The sequence below is a fragment of the Dipodomys merriami genome, unplaced genomic scaffold, assembly GCF_024711535.1.
Source record: "Dipodomys merriami isolate MVZ:Mamm:240054 unplaced genomic scaffold, mDipMer1.0.p SCAF_7, whole genome shotgun sequence".
Taxonomy (NCBI): domain Eukaryota; kingdom Metazoa; phylum Chordata; class Mammalia; order Rodentia; family Heteromyidae; genus Dipodomys; species Dipodomys merriami.
Genome location: NW_027206290.1, coordinates 16,841,591 through 16,864,047, shown reverse-complemented (window position 1 = coordinate 16,864,047; position 22,457 = coordinate 16,841,591). Strand labels below are relative to the sequence as shown.

Here is a 22,457-nt window from a genome sequence, read left to right as displayed (position 1 = left end):
CGGTTCTGAGCCTTACATCCAGGCCTATTTTTCCGTTCAAGCCCCGCCCCCCCGGGGGTCTGGCCAGATTTCTAGTGTTCTCCACAGGATCCCTAGGATTCTTAAGAGGCGAACGCTTTTTTCCTTCGCAATTGGTTCTCAGAATCTCCACCTTCGTCCATTATTTGCCTACGGCGGCGAGGAAGCCCGCCCCTCCCCGCGCTCTCGCTGGTGATTGGGTCCGGGACCCGGCTCGGCCACGCCCCCGCGTGACTGATAGCTGGCTCCCGACCCCGCCCTCCGTCCCGGGGTGCTCCCGACGCGGTGGCGCGGACCGTTACTTGGCCGGCGGGGCTGGCGGCTCGGGGGGCCTCCGGACCGCGCCCGAGGCCGCCATGGAGACCCTGCGGGCGCAGCGGCTGCAGCCGGGAGTGGGCACCGGCGGAAGGGGCACGCTGCGGGCGCTGCGGCCCGGGGTAACCGGGGCGGCGGCCACACCCCCGGCGGGGCCCCCGCCCGCCCCGCCGCCCCCCGCCCCGCCCCCGCCGCCGCCGCTGCTGTCGTCGGGGGGCCCCGGGCTGCCGCTGCCCCCCGGCGCGGCCGGCAGCCCCGCCGTGCTTCGCGAGGCCGTGGAGGCCGTGGTGCGGAGCTTCGCCAAGCACACGCAGGGCTACGGCCGGGGTGAGTCTGGGGCGCGGCCCGGGCTGTGGGGGGCCTCGCCCCGCGGCCCTCCCTCCTCGGTCCTCCCTCTCCGCGGTCCTCCATCCCTCCTCCTCGGTCCTCCCTCCTCCTCCCCCTCGGCCCTCCTTTCTCCCTCCTCCTCGATCCTCCCTCCTCCCCTCCGGTCCTCCCGCTCTCCTCCTCCTCCTCCTCCTCCTCCTCGGTCCTCCCTCTTCCCTCCCTGGGCCTCCCTCCTCCCTCCCTCCCATCGTCCTACCTCCCACAGTCCGCCCGATCGTTGTTTTCTTTTTTTCCTGGCGAGGCGCCCTCGACAGGCATTTGTTCCCTTTTGGGGAGTCGACTTCTGGGTAGCGCAGCCGTTGGTCCCCACACGTCGACGGCCCCCCGTCCCCTGTATTAAGTGCCTGTCCTCCCCTCCGGTGAGCCACCCCCGCCCCCAAGTGTCAGATCCAGTCTTCTTCCCTGTTCCCACCAGGACTAGAGTTCTTCCCATTGTGTGAATCCCGGCCTTAGATCCCAGGCAGTTCCCGTCCTTCCCCAGTAACTCTGGGACTTCTTCTTTACCCATCTCCTTCACTTTAACCCCCCCCCCCCGCCCACCTTTCATGCCAGTACTGGGACCGTCCCTCAGCTTTTTCGTGCAAGGCTGGCGCTACCCTTTGAGCCACAGCTCTACTTCCGGCTTTTTTTGCTGGTTAATTGGAGATCGGAGTCTCGTGGATCTCTGTGTCCCATCTGGCTTCGAACCAGTATCCTCAGATCTCAGGTTCCTGAGGAGCTAGGATTACAGGCATGAGCCACCACCAGCACCTGGCTTTATTCACGAGGTAGGACAAGGGATGGAGGCAGGGTCTTGACTATATAGCCCGGGCTGGTTTCAAACTCAAGATCATCCCGACTGTGTCCTAAATGCAGGGATTACAGGCAGAAGTCACCATGTCTGACTTTCCAAACTCCTTTACTTATTGAAATGTCCAAGGCAACTTCAAGCTTGCTGGGAATGAAGCAGGAACCTTCACAAATCACTCAATAATTGTGCCTTCAAATCTGGACTGAAACCACTGAGCTCATGCCAGCTTCCTGTGACTTAGTACTTCACATTGGTGTCTTAAAAAAAAACACAAAACTTTGGAGCCTTACAATTCCAGCCTCTGTCTGTCTGGCTCCGTTTTCCTGGCCCTTGCCCAGGAACTGAGGGTAAATCCCAGACCTTGGCTCTCTCAGTGTTAAATTCTGTGGCAGTGAGCCAGGTAGAAATTCTATTTGTTAGAATCTTCTGCTTAAAGATGCCTAATTTCCAGAAAGGGGGCTTGAGGACTTTGTTATTTTCTGTGTAACCAGTGTAAAATTTCCTGTCAGATTCAAATTTGTAGTTCAAGTAAACAAAAAAAAATGTAGTGAAGAATGTGAGATTCAAAATTTAAGTGTGGAGTTTGAAACACACCACTTCTGATGTTTGGTCAGTTCTGCTTGAGCTGAAAGTGACTATTTCTAACATTTTAGTTTAGCAAACTAGAAAGTCTTCTAGTCTAGAAAAGTTGCAGGGTTTTCTCTGTGGACAATTGCTTGCCTGCCTGCCTGCCTGCTTTCTTTCCTTTGTTCCTTCCTTTCCTTCTTTCCTTCCTTCCTTTAATGTTAATAATACTGGGGCTTGAATTTAGGGCATTGTTCCTTAGTTTTTTCACTGGGGCTCTGCCACTTGAGCTCCACATCCAGCTTCTTGCTGGTAAAGTGGATAAATCTTGGATTTGTCTGCCTGGGCTAGCTTTAAACTGGGATCCTCAAATCTCAGCCTCTTGAGCAGCTAGGATCACAGGCATGGAGCCTCTCTTGCCTGGCTGTCCCTCCCTCTCTCCTTCCCTCCCTCCTCCCCTCCCTCCCTCCCTCCCTCCCTTCCTTCCTTCCTTCCTACCCTTCCCTTCCCTTCCCTTCCCACACTCCCTTCCTCTTCTTTCTTTCAGAAAGTGTAGTGAAAAATAAAAGCATGTATAAGCTCTTGAGATCTGTCTCTTGCCAGCTTAGTCTTTGGAAAAGGGTCTTAATCTTACTGAGCTTAAGTTTCAAGGGTTATGAGATATTGCAATTAAGGCATAATATGTATTTCAAATTATTATTGTCATCAAATTTGTTGGCTTATGCTTTCTTAAGGAAGAATATAGGTTCCATTTTCTCCCATTGTCTTTCCTTTTTTGGCAATGCAGAGCCTTCGTTGCAAGGCAAGTCTCCCCCCCTTTTTGCCTTGGTTACTTTTGAGACAGGATCTTACTCTTGCCAAGGCCACCCTGAATTAGGGCTATACCATCCCCGTGGAGGCATGGTGACAGGTGTGTACCATTGCACCCAGCCACTGAGTGAGACAGAACCTTGCTAACTTTTTGCCCCAGACTGTCCTGTAACTTTCCATCCCTGATCTCTGCTTCCCAAGTAGCTAGGTTATCAGCTTAAGCCACTGTTCCTGGCTTATTTCCACATATTACTAAATATTTATATCTCTAAATCCAAAGATTCTGCTGAAAACAGACCTTCAGGGGACTTTGCTGTATGTGTCTAATGATGTAATTATCATTAATTTCATTTTTTCATACAATTTGCATTCCTACCATGTGTCAGGTGCTCTGCAGGGTGCTGAGGATACAAACACTAAGATTTAAAAACTCTCCATGAAGTTATTTTTTCAGTTCAATTTTTGTTGATTTTTGCCACTTTTTTTGGGGGGGGGGTCCGGTCGTGGGGCCTGAACTCTGGGCCTGGGCGCTGTCCCTCAGCTCTTCAGCTCAAGGCTAGCACTCTACCACTTGAGCCACAACGTCACTTCCGGCTTTTTTCTTTTTTCTTATGTGGTGCTGAGGAATCGAACCCAGGGCCTCAGGCATGCAAGGCAAGCGCTCTACCACTGAGCCACCTTCCCAGCCCCTTTTGTCACATTTTTGTTACAACTTTCCATTGCTAACTCAGTTCAATTCTTAGATTTGTGTATGTGTGTGTGCGTGTGTGTGTGTGTGTGTGTGTGTGTGTGTGTGTGTGTGTGTGTGTATCTGTGTGTTTCTGTGTGTGTACCAGGACTGGGGCTTGGACTCAGAGCTTGACACACTACCAATTGAACCACACTTCCACTTAGTATTTTTTACTGGTTAATTGAAGATGAGAGTCTTGCAGACTTTCCTTCCCTGGCTGGCTTTGAAGCATGATCCTTACACGCAGCCTCCTGAGTAGCTAGGATGACAGGCATGAGCCACCAGCACTAGGCTCAATTCTTAGATTTAGCAAGGTTATGTGATAAAATTGCCTTTAATTATTATCCTGCTGCTCTGAGTCTTTTTAAAGTCAATATCAAGGGAAACTGTCAGAAGTAGTCACCCTTCCTCTTGGAAACTTACATTTATTAAAATTATATGGAAATGGGACTGGAAATGTGGCTTAGTGGTAGAGTGCTTGTCTAGCATGCATGAAGCCCTGGGTTCAATTCCTTAGTACCACAATACAGAAAAAAGCCAGAAGTGGCACTGTGGCTCAAATGGTAGAGTGCTAGCCTTGAGCAAAAGAACTCAGGGACAGTGCTCAGGCCCTGAGTTCAAGTCCCAGGACTGGCAAAAAAGAAAAAAACAAACCAACCCAGAAATGTACTCTTCTTCTTGTCTGTGTTTCTCGGTCCTGACAGCCTCCATTATAGCTTCTAAAGAAATACTTTTAGGGGCTGGGAAGGTGGCTCAGTGGTAGAGCGCTTGCCTTACATGCATGAGGCCCTGGGTTAGATTCCTCAGCACCACATAAGAAAAAAGAAAAAAGCCGGAAGTGACGCTGTGGCTCAAGTGGTAGAGCGCTAGCCTTGAGCTGAAGAGTTGAGGGACCGCGCCCAGGACCACAGTTCAGGCCCCACTACCGGACCCCCCCCCCAAAAAGAAATACTTTTAAATTTCCTTAGAAAAGATGAGGGAGGGGCTGGGAAGGTGGCTCAGTGGTAGAGCACTTGCCTTGAATGCCTGAGGCCCTGGGTTTGATTCCTCAGCACCACATAAGCAAAAAAGAAAAAAGCCGGAAGTGGCGCTGTGGCTCAAGTGGTAGAGTACTAGCTTTGAACTGAAGAGCTGAGGGACAGCTCCCAGGCCCAGAGTTCAGGCCCCATGACTGGACCCCCCCAAAAAAAAAAATAAAAGAGAAAAGATGAGGGAACAGAGCTGGGCACCAGTGGCTGAAGCCTGTAATCCTAGCTACTCAGGAGGCTGAGATCTGAGGATCATGGTTCAAAGCCAGCCTGGCCAGGAAAAGCCGTGGACAGCACCCAGGCCCACAGTTTAAGCCCTATCACAGCAGAAAGAAAGAAAGAAAGAAAGAAAGAAAGAAAGAAAGAAAGAGAGAAAGAAAGAAAGAAAAGAAGGAAAGAAAGATGAGGGAACAAAGGGATCATGTTGACAAAGAGCAAAAGAGCAAGCAGTCCAGCTTCAGGCCTTGTGATGGCTCTTTCTGCCCCTCCCTTCCCAGCCCTCATTATTCTTGAGTTTCTTATTTCCAGTCTGGGTGTCCAGCCAGGACTTTGGGGGAGCTTGGCAGATAGCTCAGTTTCAGGCAAGCAGAATCTCTGCTGATTTGGCTCAGAAGGCCTTCATCACATGGACCAACTTATTCTGCTTTCATTAATAGGCAAAGCTGCCATTGGCATGTACCCACATAACCTTGTGACTGATGGCATGATGTTTGGGGGATGGCTCTATTCCCCTAAGTATGATTTACTTTGGTCTCTGTCCAGATCATTCCCCTTCTAGCAGTGTCTTTCAGATTATCTTCAATTCACAATCTTTATGTACCTCCTGATAACTCCAAATGTACCATTTCTAGTATAGTCTTTAGATATATCTTAACTAATGTTGGATTCAGACATTTGTGCTCAAAACTCTTTGTTTTGGTGCTAGTCCTGGAGTTTGAATTCAGGGCTTGGGCTGTCCCTGAGCTTTTTTTTTTTTTTTTGGGTCCGGTCATGGGACCTGAACTCTGGGCCTGGATACTGTCCCTCAGCTCTTCAGCTCAAGGCTAGAGCTCTACCACTTGAGCCACACTTGCCACTTCCGGCTTTTTTCTTTTTGTTTATGTGGTGCTAAGGAATCGAACCCAGGGCCTGAGGCATGCAAGGCAAGTGCTCTACCACTGAGCCACCTTCCCAACCCCCTGAGCTTTTTTTTTTGCTCAAGGCTAGTGCTCTACCATGTGAGCCAGCTCCACTTCCAGTTTTTTGGTGAATAATCAAATAAGAGTCTTATGGACTTTCCTGTTCAGGCTGGCTTTGAACTGTGATCCGCAGATCTCAGCCTCCTGAGCAGTTGAATGACAGGCATGAACCTGGCTGTCTTGTCCTTCATCTTTACCCATCTTCTATCTTCCCCCATCCAAGAGACACAGTTTACTGTTGGATCCTATCAGTTTATGATATTTAGGATTTGGGATCAGAGGACTTGGCACTTTGGGCTGCCAAGTACTGGCTATGTGATTTTGAAGAAATTGCTTAATCTTTCTGTGCTTCATCTGTTTACTTAACTTTATTTATTTATTTATTTGGTGGCACTATGGAGTTTGAACTCAAGGAGGCCTCATGCTCCATCATTTGAGCCACTGTGATAGTCCCTTGGCCCTGTCTTTATGGAGCTCACATTAGTTTTATAGAACAAGTATGAGGATTAATGATGAAATACAGCAGGATAGTATAGCAGAGAGAGGACTGGCTTTGGAGCCAAATGAATATTGTTTCTAAGTCCTAATTCTAAGATTGGGTGCTGGTGGCCCAAACCTGTAATCCTAGCTACCCCGGAGGCTGAGATCTGAAGATCACAGTTCAAAACCAGCCTGGACAGGAAAGTCTGTGAGACTTAACTCCAATTAACCAGCAAAAAGCTGAAGTAGAGCTGAGTTTCAAGTAACAAATGCCAGCCTTGAGAGAAAACAATTTAAAAAACCCTAGTTCTGCTACTTTTGTCCTGTTCCTTAACTTGTTTACTTTGTATGATACTCTGTATGATACTTTGTATCATACTCGGTATGATAGCTGTGTGGATTAAATGAGATAGAGAATATAAAGCTGGGGCTGGGAAGGTGGCTCAGTGGTAGAGCGCTTGCCTTGCATGCATGAGGCCCTGGGTTCCATTCCTCAGCATCACATAAGCAAAAAGAAAAAAGCTGGAAGCGGTGCTGTGGCTCAAGTGATAGAGCTCTAGCCTTTTAGGCCCCACGACTGGACCCAAAAAGAAAAAAAAAAAAGAATATAAAGCATGTAATACATAGTAGTCACAATAGCAATGGGCGGTTGCTATTATTATACATTTAGAAATGCTTTGAAAGCAGTACATGCAATTGGCATTGTTACCATTACCTCTTTTTTCCACATGGCAATTAGATTCCCTCTCATGCTTGCATCTGGCAATCCCTAAGCTTGTATAACCAAGAAGTCACTTGCCCATCTCCATCACTGATATGTTTCCCTCCTACTCTATCAGGCTTAGCTTTTTTTGATTTAGATTTTTTGTTTTTTCTCCAGTCTGGTGTTCCATCATTTGAGCCACACTTCTACTTCTGACATTTTTTTTGTTTGTTTGCTGGTTAATTAGAGATTAGAGTCTCATAGACATTCTTTTTTTTTTTCATAGACATTCTTGACTTCAAAACTCAGTCCTCAGATCTCAGCCTCCTGGTGGTTAGTATTACCAGCACCCGACCCAAAGTATTCTCTTTTGTGTTTTCAACCTGGTGTAATAAGCACTTATATGTTCTTTACTATCTTGGTCTTCCTTATCTAAGGCTGCCTCTGTCAGGGTCTTCCATGAAGCAACATCCAATACACATATTTTCCACATTCTTTTTTTTTTTTAAATTTTATTTTTGTCACTTGTGGGGCTTCTACTTTGGGCCTGAGCGCTGTTCCTGAGCTGCTCTTCAACTCAAAGTGAGTGCTCTACCACTTGAGCCACAGCACCACTTCCGGTTTTCTGGTGGTTTATTGGAGATGAGTCTCCCAGACTTTCCTGCCCGGGCTGGCTTTGAACCTTGATCCTCAGATCTCAGCCGTTTAGGTAGCTGGGATTACAGGTGTGAGCCACCGGTGTCTACCACATTTCTATTCCTTATATTAACCATAATGTTCATGATCCTTCACTGAAAGTCTAGCTGAAACTATAGGTATCCATAGCACATGTATGAACATGCATATGTGCACACATACACATAACACCTTAACAGTTTTAGGGGGCTTATGAGCCCTCACCAAGCCCAAATTTAGATTGGACCATAGACCTGTGGTTATGACTCCTAATTGGAAAGGACACTGACTTTGGAATGTCAGGATTTATGTTCCAGCTCTGTTATGGCTTTGTGACCTGGAGCAAGTCATTTGCTCTTCATTAGAATAAGCTGGACAGCTTGATTTATAAAGTGTCCCCACCTCTAAAAATCATACTAAAGGTGGGCACTGGTGGCTCACACCTGTAATCCTAGCTACTCAGGAGGCTGAAATCTGAGGATCGAGGTTCAAAGCCAGCCTGGGCAGGAAAGTCCATGAGACTCTCATCTCCCATAAACCACTAGAAAACCGGAAGTGGCACTGTGGCTCAAGTGGTAGAGCGCTTGCCTTGAGCTGAAGAGCGCAGGGACAGTGCCCAAGCCCAGAGTTCAAGCCCCACAACCAACCAAAAAAAAAAGTCATACTAAGATGGCCATTTCCTTTGATGTTGCATAATCATTAAATAGTCCTGAGTATGATAGCACACACCTGTAACCCCAACATTTGGGAGGCTGAGGCAGGAGGATTTTGAGTTCTAGGCCAGCCTGGCCTACATAGTGAGACTATTTCAGAAAACAAAAACAAAACAAAAACAAAACAAAAAGTCCATGTTATATGCAAAAGAGACTTAACTGAAATAGAATGGATGTAAGCTTTCTGGCAGGGTCTTCTCTCTTATGTGTTATCTTCCCCTTCGCTTTATTCCACTGTCCTATTATTTGCGTGTCAGGATGGCTGTCACCCAATGCATTGTGCTAAACTGTCTCAAAGAGGGAACTGGGGCTGAAAAGATCTCAATGGAAAGAACAAAGATGGCAAAGTGACAGGCAGTAGTGACCTTTCAGGAGCAATTGCCAAAAGTGAGGGTGGGAAAGAGTTTCTTTTTCATGCTGTCTTTTCTCAAGACCATCCTTTAAAAGTCAGTTAAATATAGCATGTTAGAAAAGAGCTTATGCTGCTTTGCAAACTCTGGCTGGTATCTGAGGTCCTTGTTTCAGCTACTGAGTAGGCCAGACAACTTATTATGGGCCACTAGATTTTGAGCCTCTTGCTAGCAAGGACTGTGTTATTCTTTGTATTCCTAGTGACTAGAATAGATGTAGTTACTGGAGTTCAAATGTTTCTTAATTAAAATGTACAGATCAGATGACTTGCTCTGGGAATCTGACTGACTGACAACTTCTTGGGTAGCTAGAATTATAGGGTTTTTGTTTGTTTGTGGGTTTGGGGTTTATTTATTTATTTATTTATTTTTGACAGTACTCAGGGCTTGAACTCAGGGCCTGGGCACTGTCTCTGAGCTTCTTTGCTCAAGGCAAGCACTCTACTACTTGAGCCATAGCACCACTTCAAGCTTTTTCTGTGTATGTGGTACTGAGGAATCAAACCCAAGGCTTCATGCATGCTAGGCAAATACTCTACCACTAAGCCACGTTCCCAGCCCAAGATTATAGGTTTGAACGACCTTTGCCCACCATCTTTTTTTTTTCTTCCAACTTTATATCCACTGCATAGTTCCACGTACAGGAAGCAGATTGTCATGGCTCTAAGCAGTTCATTAATTGCTGTATCTGTGTAGTGTCTGGACTAATCAAAATGTGAATTAGAGGGTTGGAGGAGGGCAAGCATGGCCTTCCAATGTAAACTGACTTAAATCACTGTCTAGTTTTATTAACAAATGTTTTCAAATGGTGATAGGAAACCAAGGAGCTCTAAATGTAGGTATGGATTGTGAGTACCGCGTTGAAATTCAGCACCACTCGGAGGTGATCTCACTGCCAATGGTAACTGTTTCTCTTTTCATAGTGAATGTGGTAGAGGCACTCCAGGAATTCTGGCAGATGAAGCAATCCCGCGGGGCTGACTTGAAGAATGGGGCGCTAGTGGTGTATGAGATGGTTCCTTCCAACAGTCCCCCCTATGTCTGCTATGTCACCCTGCCTGGAGGAAGCTGCTTTGGGAGTTTCCAGGTGAGAGTGGAGGCAGCAAGGTAAAGATAAAGAACGTTATAACTTTGGCCATTAACTTTCTTTTCTTCTTCTTCCTCTTCCTCTTCTTCTTCTCCTTCTCCTTCTTCTTCTTTTTTATCAGTCCTGGGTCTTGAACTCTGGGCCTGGGCACTGTCCCTCAGCTCTTCAGCTTAAGGCTTGCACTCTACCACTTGAGCCATAGCACCACTTCAGGTTTTCTGGTGGTTAATTGGAGATAAGAATCTCCCAGACTTTCCTGCCTGGGCTGGCTTTGAACTGTGATCCTCAGATCTCAGCCTTTTGAGTAGCTAGGATTATGGGCATGACCATCAGTGCCTGGCTGGCCATTAAATTTCTGCTTGAATATTTCAGGACTAAATCAATTCCAGTAAATTATTTGGGCAAGCATCGGATGCTCAGTAGCTTACAAAATAATCTCAGTTGCATACTTTTCTTTCAACCTTCAAATTTTCAAACCCTTGCTGGTATTACAGGCTTATGTCTGTAATCTTAGCTACTTCATGATGTGAAGCTAGCCTAGGAAACAAATACAAGAGACTCTTATCTGCAATTAACCAGCAGAAACCTGAAAGAAGAGCTGTGGCACAAGCTCTTTCTTAGCATTTTTGCTCAAAATGCTTAGGGGAGCTTGAGGCTCTGAGTTTCAAGCCCCAGTACTAGAAAACAAAACAACAACAAAACACAACCACCCTCAGATCTCAGCCTCCTGAGTAGCTAAGATTGCAGGTATGAGTCATAAGCATCCAGCCTTTTTTCTTGCTTCTACTGGGAAGAAATTTTAAAAGACTATATGTTTGGTTTTAGTGTTAGATTCTATTCAGGAACAGCTCCTTAGGTACACAGTATTATTGGGGAAAATGCTATTCACAGCTAAATGTGAAGCCCAAGAATCTCAGAAATCCCTAGCAGAGGCAGTGTAGACACAGCTTTGTTCTAATCTTGACTGCCTAGAGGAATGGAAAATACCTTGCCTGTCCGGAGAACAAGAGAACCAAGCCATGATTGATTTCTAAAATGCTAACTAGAATCTGGCTTTTGAGTGATCAGTTCTGTTGACAGTTTAAACTGAAGCCTAAGCATTTTTTACGTCTAATGATTATATGCTGATGTCAGCAGGCTTCCTCATTCTGCATTCAATTTAGTATGTGTTACAAACCATGCCCAGTTCTTTAATGACTTCAGGATGGTGAATCAAAATTACATTTCCAAGCCCTGGTGTTTGGGGCTCACGCCTGTAATCCTAGCTACTCAGGAGGCTGAGATCTGAGGATTGTCATTCAAAGCCAGCCTGGCCTATAAGACTCTTTTAATTACCAAAAAGTGGAAGTGAAGGTATGGCTCGAGTGGTAGAGTCAGTACTAGCTTGAGAAAAAGAAAAGAAAAGGAAAGAAAAGAAAATTAAGGACAGCACTCAGGCCCTGAGTTCAAGCCCCAGGACCAGCACAAACAAGTGGAAAGTGGAAATACACAGGAGGATAAGGAAGGAGGAAGGATCTTGAATTCTAGGCTGACCTGGGTTTACAGACTATGAGTGACCCTGTCACAGACAAACAAATAAGGGAGATTTAAAATGGTGTAGGCAGCACAGGGAAAGAAAAGAGGGTCAAGGTCAGCTCCCAAGTAGAGGGCGCTGAGGCCTGTGGACCAGAGCCATCCTGCTTGAGCTCTGAAGTGAGGAATACAACAAAGATGCTCAAGGGAAGACATAATCATTACACCTTCCAGTCCCAGAAGACTGAACCATGCTTGAGACTCCAGGAGGGGAAGAAGATTAAAAGGATGGAAGGAGACACCCTGGAAGACATAGCCAGTCTTCTGCTCCAGGGCCTCTTCTCAGAGAGTCTGTTCCTTCAGCTTCCAGCCAGTGCCACTCATAAATCTTATACTATTCTTTGTTTTTTTTTTTTTTTATTTGGCATTCTTTAAACATCTCCTCTAGACTGTTCAGGCCTCATAGAAGATAGGCGGCCCACCATGGCTCCAGCTGGGGATTTATACTGACCTGCCAGTTACCAAAGGGTAAACCGTCGGGGACTTTGCTTCTTGCTAAGCTCTCAGCTTCTTAGCCTATCCTCCTGTGTCCTTTCCTTCAGTTCTTTGTTGGGTTGGAAACAAACCTGACCTGTAGACAATAACACAAAACAACGAAGCTATGCTTCCAAGCATTCCAGCTACTTACAATAAAAACTTTGGAAAATGTGTTGAACACAACCAGTTCATGCCGTTGTTGTTTGTCAGTGTCTTCTACCTCAAGTGTTTCCTTCCCATGGTTTGTTCCTCTTTCTAAATAGACATATGCACATATGTCTCTTTTTCTTGCCCCTGCCTAGTTTTGCCCCACCAAAGCTGAGGCCCGGAGAAGTGCTGCAAAAATTGCATTGATGAACTCTGTGTTTAATGAGCATCCTTCCCGAAGAATCACCGACGAGTTCATTGAGAAGAGCGTTTCTGAGGCCCTGGCGTCATTCAATGTAAGGAAATGGGAATCGGAACAGAACTCTTTTGTCTGTCTACATTTCCGTTCTTCCGGTTTACTTTCTTTTACTTCCGGTTTACTTTTTTTGGTATGTGTATGTTATGTGTCAATCTTTAATTCTAACTGGATGCTTATGTGGCTCAAGTGGTAAAGCACTAGCCTTGAGCAAAAAAAAAAAAAAGAAGGTCAGGGACTGGGAATGTGGCTTAGTGGCAGAGTGCTTTCCTACCTTGCATGAAGCCCTGGGTTCGATTCCCCAGTACCACACACAGAAAAAGCAGGAAGTGGTGCTGTGGCTCAAGTGGTAGTGTGCTAGCCTTCAGCAAAAGTAGCTCAGGGACAATGCCCAGGCCCTGAGTTCAAGCCCCAGGACTGGCAAAACAAAAACAAACAAAAAGAAAGGAACAGTGCTTAGGCCCTAAATTCAAGCCCCAGGAATTGTGCACATGCGTGTGCTCACGCACGTGTGTACACACACACACACAAGTTAACATTGCCTTTATCCTACTTCCCAACAAACTCATTGACAGAGTGATAAAGTCAGCCCAATTTTCTGTTTCTCTTCTCTTTGTACTAACATGTAATTATGTATACAATTCATTTATCTGCCTTGTGTATTAGATGTTGCACTTTTTAAAATCATAAAGTTGCTTCTCTTTGTTGCTTAGAACTCATTCTTCTTTGCCTTAATCAACACTGTGTGTGTGTGTGTGTGTGTGTGTGTGCGTGTGTGTGTGTGGTGTGTGCTGGTCCTGGGGCTGGAATTCAGGACTTGGGTGCTGTCCATGAACGGTTTTGCTCAAAGTTAGCATTCTACTACTGAGCCACAGATCTGCTTCCAGCTTTCTGGTGGTTAATTTGAGATAAGAGTCTCAAGGACTGGACTCTTGGGCTGACTTCAGCTACTCAGAATTTCCCATGCTTGCTTTTACCAGCTCCCTTTCAAGTATATTGTTCTGTTGTCCTTTTGGTTAGTGGAATAGAATCTTGAATGCTTAACTCATGCATTCACTGTTATCTTGACTAAATCAGAGTACCTTTTGTTCAGTATTCCCTCATTGTGAAACAGGGAAAATCAGATTTGTGTTTTCTCTATGAGCCAAGATAAAATGTGTGATGTCCTGTAGGCCTGTGATGACTAATAGAATCACCACTAGCAACACAGAAATGTGGTTAGCATGATGCACTGACAGGTGCTCTAATAGACCTCAAAACTTTAGTACACACATTTTTGTTTGTTTGTGTGTGTGTGTGTGTGTGTGTGCGTGTGTGCGTGTGTGCATGCATGCACTCACGTATGTGCCAGAACTGGAGCTTGAACCCAGGGCCTGGGCACTGTCCCTTAGCTTCTTTGGCTCAAGGATGGCCCTCTACTATTTGAACCATAGCTAAACTTCCAGCTTTTTGATGGTTGATTGGAAATAAGAGTGTCATAGATTTTAATAGCTGTGCTGGATGTGAGCCATTGGTGCCCAGCATAAAATACTTTATTAATAATATTTACCAGGTGCCAGTGACTCACGCCTGTAATCCTAGCTACTCAGGAGGCTGAGTCTGAGGATCACGGTTCAAAGCCAACCCTGGCAGGAAAGTCCGTGAGACTCATCTCTAATAAACCACTAGAAAACCAGAAGTGGTGCTGTGGCTCAAGTGGTAGAGCACTCACATTCAGCTGAAGAGTGCAGGGACGGCACCCAGGCCCAGAGTTCAAGCCCCACGACTGACAAAAAAAAAAAAAAAGTTTATAATTACTATAATGAACAATATTTTAAATATGCTGGGTTACATAAAATATTAAAATATACTACTTAAATAAAATACATTATTAGGGGCTGGGAAGGTGGCTCAGTAATAGAGTGCTTGCCTTGCATGCATGAGGTCCTGGGTTTGATTCCTTAGCACCATATAAGCAGAAAAAGCCAGAAGTGGCACTGTGGCTCAAGTGCTAGCCTTGATTTGAAGAGCTGAGGGACAGTGCCTAGGCTCAGAGTTCAAGCCCCACAACTGGCAAAAAATAAAAAATAAAAAAATAAAAATATATATTAAATTAAATTTACTTGATTTTTATTTTAAGGTGGCAACTGGAAATTTTGAAATTAAATATGTGGCTCACATTTTATTTCTGTTGGATAGTGCTGCCTAGGATGATAATTCTGATCGGACATCTATTTGTCTTTTCCTTTCCTCTTACCAGGGAAACAGGGAGGAAGCTGACAACCCCAATACAGGAATTGGTGCCTTCCGATTCATGTTGGAATCTAACAAGGGCAAGTCAATGTTGGAATTTCAGGTACTCTTATACTACTTCTCTGGCTCTGATAATAATATCTAATATCTAATAATATCTCTAATAACAGCATCATATGTATATATCCTCTTACAAACCTCAAATTTATTTATTTATTTATTTATTTGGGTCCGGTCGTGGGGCCTGAACTCTGGGCCTGGGCACTGTCCCTCAGCTCTTCAGCTCAAGGCTAGCGCTCTACCACTTGAGCCACAGCGCCACTTCCGGCTTTTTTCTTTTTGCTTATGTGGTGCTGAGGAATCAAACCCAGGGCCTCATGCTGCAAGGCAAGCGCTCTACCACTGAGCCACCTTCCCAGTCCAAACCTCAAATTTATTGATGCTAAACAAGAAGGGAAAAAAAAGTGATTAGAATACTTTTCCAAGGGCTGGGAAGGTGGCTCAGTGGTGGAGTACTTGTCTTGCATGCCTGAGGCCCTGGGTTCGATTCCTCAGCACCACATAAGCTAAAAGAAAAAAAGCCGGAAGTGGCGCTGTGGCTCAGGTGGTAGAGCGCTAGCCTTGAGCTGAAGAGCTGAGGGACAGCACCCAGGCCCAGAGTTATGGCCCCACGACCGGACCTCCTCCCCCAAAAAAAAGCCAGAAGTGGTGCTGTGGCTCAAGTGGTAGAGTGGCTAGCTTTGAGCTGAAGAGATGAAGGACAGCGCCCAGGCCCAGAGTTCAGGCCCCACGACCGGACTCCCCCCCCCAAAAAAAAAGAATATTTTTCCAAATATATCTTTCTTTCCTCAAGGTATATCAGATTTCATGATTAGAGATGCTACCACAAATACATTTTGTAAAAAGTTCCCCATTGGGCTGGGAATGTGGCTTAGTGGTAGAGTGCTTGTCTAGCATGCATGAAGCCCTGGGTTCCATTCCTCAGTACATGAACAGAAAAAGCCCGAAGTGGCATTATGGCTCAAGTGGTAGAGTGCTAGCCTTGAACAAAAAATTCTAGGGACAGTGCCCAGACTGTGAGTTCAAGCCCTAGGATTAGCAAAAAAAAAAAAAAAGTTCCCCATGTAATTCTGATGCAACCTCCCAGTATAAAATTATTGTGCTAGTATTTTATATATTCTCCCTCCAGGAACTAATGACAGTTTTCCAACTATTGCACTGGAATGGCAGCCTTAAGGCCATGAGGGAAAGACAGTGTTCTCGGCAGGTAAGAGATTTTATGAGAGAGGGGAATGAAGAAGAACTATTTTAAGGTAGCTGCTTTGTAGAAATAAGCGGTCCTATGTTACTGGTTGTGACTACTGAAAGCATTATTTAAATACCACTTCATTCCTGTAATACTTCCTATTAAAATCTTCACAGTGATTCTTTTATCTGCCAGGAGTCTCCCTTAAGAATTCCCTTAGAGGGCTGGGAAGGTGGCTCAGTGGTAGAGCGCTTGCCTTGCATGCCTGAGGCCCTGGGTTCGATTCCTCAGCACCACATAAGAAAAAAGCTGGAAGTGGCGCTGTGGCTCAAGTGGTAGAGCACTAGCCTTGAGCTAAAGAGCTGAGGGACAGCGCCCAGGCCCAGAGTTCAGGCCCAACGACCGGACCAAAAAAAAAAAAAGAATTCCCTTAGAATAGCCAGGCGCTGGTGGCTCACGCCTGTAATCCTAGCTACTCAAGAGGCTGAGATCTGAGGATCATGGATCAAAGCCAGCCCGAGCAGGAAAGACCGTGAGACTCCTATCTCCAATTAACCACCAGAAAACCGGAAGTGGTGCTGTGGCTCAAGTGGTAGAGCGCTTGCCTTGAGTTGAGCTGAGGGACAGTGCCCAGGCCCAGAGTTCAAGCCCCATGATGACAAAATAAAAAAAAAAATTCCCTTAGAGTCAGGTGCTAGTGGCTCACTCCTATAATCCTAGCTATTCAGAAGGCTGAGATCTGAGGGAGAGCAGCTGGAAGCCAGCCTGGTCAGACTAATCTGTGGCACCTTTTTCTCTAGATGACCAGCAAAAAGCCAGAACTGAAGGTGTGGCTTAAGTGGTAGAGCACCAACTCTAGGCTCTGAGTTCAAGTCCCAGTACCCACACACACACACACACACACACACACACACACGCACGGTAGAGCACCAACTCAAGGCTCTGAGTTCAAGTCCCAGTACACACACACACACACACACACACACACACACACACACACACACACACACACACACACACGCACGGTAGAGCACCAACTCAAGGCTCTGAGTTCAAGTCCCAGTACACACACACACACACACACACACACACACACACACGGTAGAGCACCAACTCAAGGCTCTGAGTTCAAGTCCCAGTACACACACACACACACACACACACACACACACATACACACACACATGCGGTAGAGCACCAACTCAAGGCTCTGAGTTCAAGTCCCAGTACACACACACACACACACACACACACACACACACACACACACACACGGTAGAGCACCAACTCAAGGCTCTGAGTTCAAGTCCCAGTACACACACACACACACACACACACACACACACACACACACACACACCTTGGAAGGCAGGCACCAGTGGCTCATGTCTGTAAATCTGGCTATTTGAGAGGTAGATTAGGAGAATCATGGTTCAAGGCCAGCCCTGACAAATACATTTATGAGACCTCCCATCTCAGCTAATAGCTGTGTGCAATGGTGCACAACTGTTATGCCAGTTACCTGTTCATTTCAACAGACAGCTGGACAACTGTCTTCCCAGCTACTAGAAGTGTAAATATGAAGACTCATATGTCCAGGCTAGCATGAGCAAGGAGCAAGATCCTTTATCTAAAATAACTGAGTAAAGCTGGACACTGGTAGGTGACACCTGTAATCTTAGCTACTCAGGAGACTGAGATCTGAGGATCCTGGTTTGAAGCCATCTAATGCAGAAAAAGTGGGACTCATCTCTAATTAACCAACAAAAAATAGAGCTGTGGCTCAAGTGACAGAGCACTAGCCTTGAGCAAAAATGTTAAGTTACAGTGCCCAGGCCCTGAGTTCAAGTCCCGGTACCAGGTAGCATGCGTGCACGCGAGAGTGTGTGTGCATGCGCACACATACACACAGACAGAGCAAGAGTTCAAAGGACTGGAGGCATGACTCAAGGAGTGTCTGTCTAACAAGTTAGAAACCCCACAGTACCACTCTGTGTGGGAAGACCTTGGAAAGCCGAGACTGTGCCAGATAGTAAGACCTTGTTTCAGAAGGAAAAAGAAGAATCTTATTGGACTCAGGTGCTGACCTCAGACCTCAGTTAGGAAGTTAGGCTCTGAGGTTAGCCCCCAGCTGGGTGACTGTGGTTTGATCTGTGGTTTTACCTTTGCTGAGATCTATTTTCTCCTGATTAGGAGGTGTTGGCTCATTATTCACACCGGGCACTGGATGATGATATTCGCCACCAAATGGCCTTGGACTGGGTGAGCCGGGAGCAGACTGTGCCCGGGGCACTGTCTAGAGAGCTGGCCTCCACTGAACGGGAGCTGGATGAGGCCCGGCTCGCGGGCAAGGAACTGCGCTTCCACAAGGAAAAGAAAGATATTCTCATGCTGGCTGCTGGACAGTTGAGCAATATGCACCCCTCCAACTGCTAGGCCTCTCTCCTCATATGGCCTGTCCTCTCTAGCCCTTTTTTCTATGTCTCTTTCTAAGACTTAGGATAATTTCTGTATATACTTTCTCAGTTTTGTACTTTTAAAAATATATATGTATAAATTCTACACCTGGATTCCTATTTGCTAAATCTCTTTCTAACTTCTAGCTTTGGGTATCTTTTCATTTGAAACATCTCCATTTCAATTTGGATCTCTGGTGGTGCTTATACTTCCAGATCAACTCTGTGCAGTCATCAGTTGCTCACTATCATTGACTGTTGGTGTCTCCTTTAAAATAACAGGGAGACTAAGCAGGATCATATGCCCACTCTCACCCTCATTCTTGCTTTCTCCTGGACTCAAACAGGGTATGAGTAAGAAGCCTTTGGTTTTGGTTTATCTGGAGCCAGTACTGCTTAGTAATACTCCTCGCCCCATCACTAACTTATCACTTCTTTGCATCCAAACACTTTTTTGTGGGTTTTCTTTTTTTTTTTTTGGTGGGCGGGGAGAGGAAAGGATTGTACAGGGGCTAAAATTTCAGTGCCTGGGCACTTTTTTGCTCAAGGCTAGTGCTTCATCACTTGAGCCACAGCTTCACTTCTAGCTTTTTGCTGGTTAATTGGAAATGAGAGTCTCTTGGACTTTTTGCCCAGGCTGGCTTTGAACCTGGATCTTCATATCTCAGCCTCCTGAGTAGACAGGTTGACAGGCATGAGCCCAACCAACAGCCCCTGGCTAGTTTCTGATCTTTAAGTCACAACTAAAAAACTGCCCAGAAATGAGAGAAGAATTATAAACACAATTAATGGGCATAACTAACTAAGTTGATTCTGGGCCTAATCTCTACGCTTCTGCCAGTCCAGATTTCTGGATGTACATAGGAAGAGGGTCAGGGTTGAGACTGATTATTTTTCCCTTTCTTCTTTGTTCCCTTATCTTAGTTAAATACTAGATTAAAATCTTCCTGCCTACAAAGATTGGTAGAAGATAAAATTATTCCTTTCTATCCCCGTGCTTTTGCTCTGTGGAAGCAGTGGCTGTTCTATTTGGTGTGTCAGGAAGTGAATCCCTCTCACTTCCACTAAGTTGCTGTTGTTTATACTTTATATATATATATATATATTTTAGATTCTCATTTTCTTTTTCTTTTCCTCCAAAGTATTGCAGTATGGATTGATCAGGAAAATTAGATGAAAATATAGTTTTATGACACTTTCTAATTGGAACCTTGGGAAACTAAAGGAGAAGAAAGAAAACCAATAATCAGCTCTTCGTATTTTTAATGAATAGTTTTCCTTCCTCACCTCTCTTGGGTGAAATTAGAGAGAAACAGTATGGAATACAGCCAGAGCATTTTCCTTTTGGACATTTTTTTGTTTTGTTTTGAGATGAAAACACATTCTCCCTTGTTTCTGAAGTCTCCTTTATACTGCAGTGTTGTACAGTGCTCTTTCCTGAGTCTGTGTTTAATGTTTCATCAAGTGGAGCATTTCCATTTAACACAGGTTTGCTTTCACATGTAATTAGGAAACAGACTATAACTTGCTCTTTTGGATTAGATAAGAGCAAGATGACAGAGAGATTTCTTGACGTTGAAATCATCTTTGGGACTCGTACCCATAGGTTCAGAGGTAATAATCCAGACACAATTGTATGAGCACTTGAATTTTTAAGCCCTTTCTTTGTATTCTATGCAACACATGTAGGGTTGGAGTAGACTTCCACATTAAATAATAGGTACATTTATTTTATTGATATTTATAATCCAAAACCATATATAAGTCTTCCATTTTCTCCTGCACTCCTTTCTTTGGGAAGAAGGATTAAGTGGTAGGAGTTGTAGGAAGAACTACCTTTGTATCTGTTGAATTCATTATTTTTCTGTTACCCAAGATCACAAAAAACTTGAGAAACTTTGTCCTCCAATTTGTCTACTTTTGGTATTAAAGATTTTAGTTATCTTCTTAATACTTGTATTTTATATATAATTTTATGCATTAAAATAGATTTTGTTGGTGCAGTGAGTCAGTAGGACTCTTTATTTATACATCAGAGGAACTCTAAAATGGTCCCATTCATTTATTCATATGCTAAAAAAACTGTTTTGGTGCCAGTACTGGTGGTTGGATTTGAGCTCTAAGCATTTTTTTTTTCCAGTTGTGGGGCTTGAACTCTGGACGTGGGCACTGTCCCTCAGCTCTTCAGCTTAAGGCTAGCGCTCTACCACTTGAGCCACAGTGCCTCTTCTGGTTTTCTGGTGGTTTACTGGAGATAAGAATCTCATGAACTTTCCTGCCCAGGCTGGCTTTGAATGATTCTCAGATCTCAGCCTCCTGAGTAGCAGGATACAGGTGTGAGTCACCAGCGCCCACAGGCTCTTAGCGTTTTCTACTCACAGCAGGTGCTTTAGATAAGAGTGTCTTGGATTTGTCTGCCCAGTCTAGCACCAAAATACCATTCTCGGATCTCAGACTCTTGAGTAGGTAAGATTATAAGCGTGAGGCACCAGTGCCCAGCTCTAAAAAAAAAAAAAAAAGTTTTATTATTTTGAGAGTGAAAGAAATGAGATTGCAGTGCATGGAAAGGCAGTCCGCCTCCACTCCGGACAGTTCAGGAGCCTGGAATCTGCCCATGGCCCTTTAGCTCTTCAGTCTCCATTCATCCCCACTGCAATCTCACCTATTTTAATGGTTTCTACTCCTCCATACACAGACGGAGAACCTATTCTTTCCACCACAACTTGGTTTGATCCTTTCATCTATTTTTATACTGGACATCACGACCTGAATATGACAGAGCACTGTGAACTCACATATTCAAAATAAAACTCATTTCTCCATACTTGCTTCTCATGACTCCATTGTTGAACCCCTGTAATTACCTAAGCCAGAAACATTAGCTCCATCTTCACCAAATCCCTTATCATTACCAGAAATTATCTCTTACTCCAAGGGCTGGTGAGTGTGTGATGTTCGCTAGTACTGATGTTTATATTGCTGTGAAAAATGCTCTTTAGAATTTTGAGGCCTACCTGAAGTTGTTTTGATAGGGCCAAATCACATGATTAAATTGTGTGTGTGTGTGTGTGTGTGTGTGTGTGTGTCAGTACTGGGGCTTCAACTCAGAGTCTGGGTGCTATCCCTTAGCTTCTCTGCTCAAGATTAGCATCCTCCCACTTGAGCTATAGCTCCACTTCCCGTCTTGAGTGTTTTTTGGAGATAAGAATCTCATGGACTTTCCTGCCTGAGCTGGCTTTGAACCGCGATCTTCAGCTCTCAGCCTCCTGAATAGCTAGGATTACACATAAGCAGAGCCACCGGCGCCCGACTGACTTCCTGCTTTTTGCAAGCTGGTTAATTGGAGATAAAAATCTCCTAGGGGCTGGGAAGGTGGCTCAGTGGTAGAGTGCTTGCCTTGCATGCCTGAGGCCCTAGGTTCGATTCCTCAGCACCACATAAGCAAAAAGAAAAAAGCCAAAAGTGGCATTGTGGCTCAAGTGGTAGGACACTATCCTTAAACTTGGGGGTGGAGGGGTGGGGGTTAGAAGGGCGCCCGCCCGGCGCGTGCAAGGCCCTGGGTTCGGCCCTGGAAAAAAACAAAAACAAAACCAAAAAAAGCTACAAAAATCTCCTAAACTTTCTTGCCTGGGCTGGTTTTGAACCATGATTCTGAGTAGCTAGGATTACTAGCTTTTTGTCAATGAATCCTTGAGCTTGGGATGATGGATATGGCTGAGCGAGCCACAGTGCCTCTTCTGGTTTTCTGGTGGTTCATTGGAGAGCCTGCCCTGTCCCTCACCTCTTCAGCTCAAGGCTAGCACTCTACCACTCGACCATAGCGCCGCTTCTGGCTTTTTCTGCTTATGTGGTGCTGAGGATTCGAACCCAGGGCCTCAAGCATGCAAGGCAAGCATTCTACCACTGAACCACCTTCGCAGCCCAGCTAGCCATTCTTAATAAGGAATTTAGCTCGGGCTTCGCTTTGAGGGTTTTTAGACTCCGCCTTCTACCCTAGCTGGTCCCGCCCAGAGCGCCCTGGGTCAGCTCCTGACCTCCTCAAGATGGCTACAGAAGCACTTCCGCTTTCTTTCTGAACTAGTCCCGCCTTCGAGAAATCCCACCTCCCGCGCGCCGAGGGCGGAGCTTAAGATTAGCCTCTGATTGGTCAGCTTGACTGGCGACCTTTCCTCTCTGCGACAGT

General features: G+C 45.4%; 1 protein-coding gene across 1 annotated transcript; it reads left to right on the top strand.

Moving 5' to 3' along the window:
• Positions 1-306: 306 nt before the first annotated feature.
• Positions 307-21,098, top strand: Lix1l (limb and CNS expressed 1 like). The gene is made up of 6 exons (XM_070007579.1): positions 307-660; positions 9,725-9,888; positions 12,240-12,380; positions 14,580-14,675; positions 15,762-15,839; positions 18,012-21,098. The coding sequence occupies exons 1-6, from the start codon at positions 375-377 to the stop codon at positions 18,252-18,254; spliced, it is 1,008 nt and encodes a 335-aa protein (XP_069863680.1). The 5' UTR covers positions 307-374; the 3' UTR covers positions 18,255-21,098.
• The last annotated feature ends 1,359 nt before the right edge of the window (positions 21,099-22,457 follow it).

Bases quoted from the DNA above. Each gene is read 5' to 3' on its own strand.
- Lix1l (XM_070007579.1), top strand. From the start codon at position 375: ATGGAGACCCTGCGGGCGCAGCGGCTGCAGCCGGGAGTGGGCACCGGC. The intron at 9,889-12,239 runs GTGAGAGTGGAG...GCCCCTGCCTAG, and splicing joins GCTGCTTTGGGAGTTTCCAG to TTTTGCCCCACCAAAGCTGA. The intron at 15,840-18,011 runs GTAAGAGATTTT...TCTCCTGATTAG, and splicing joins AAAGACAGTGTTCTCGGCAG to GAGGTGTTGGCTCATTATTC.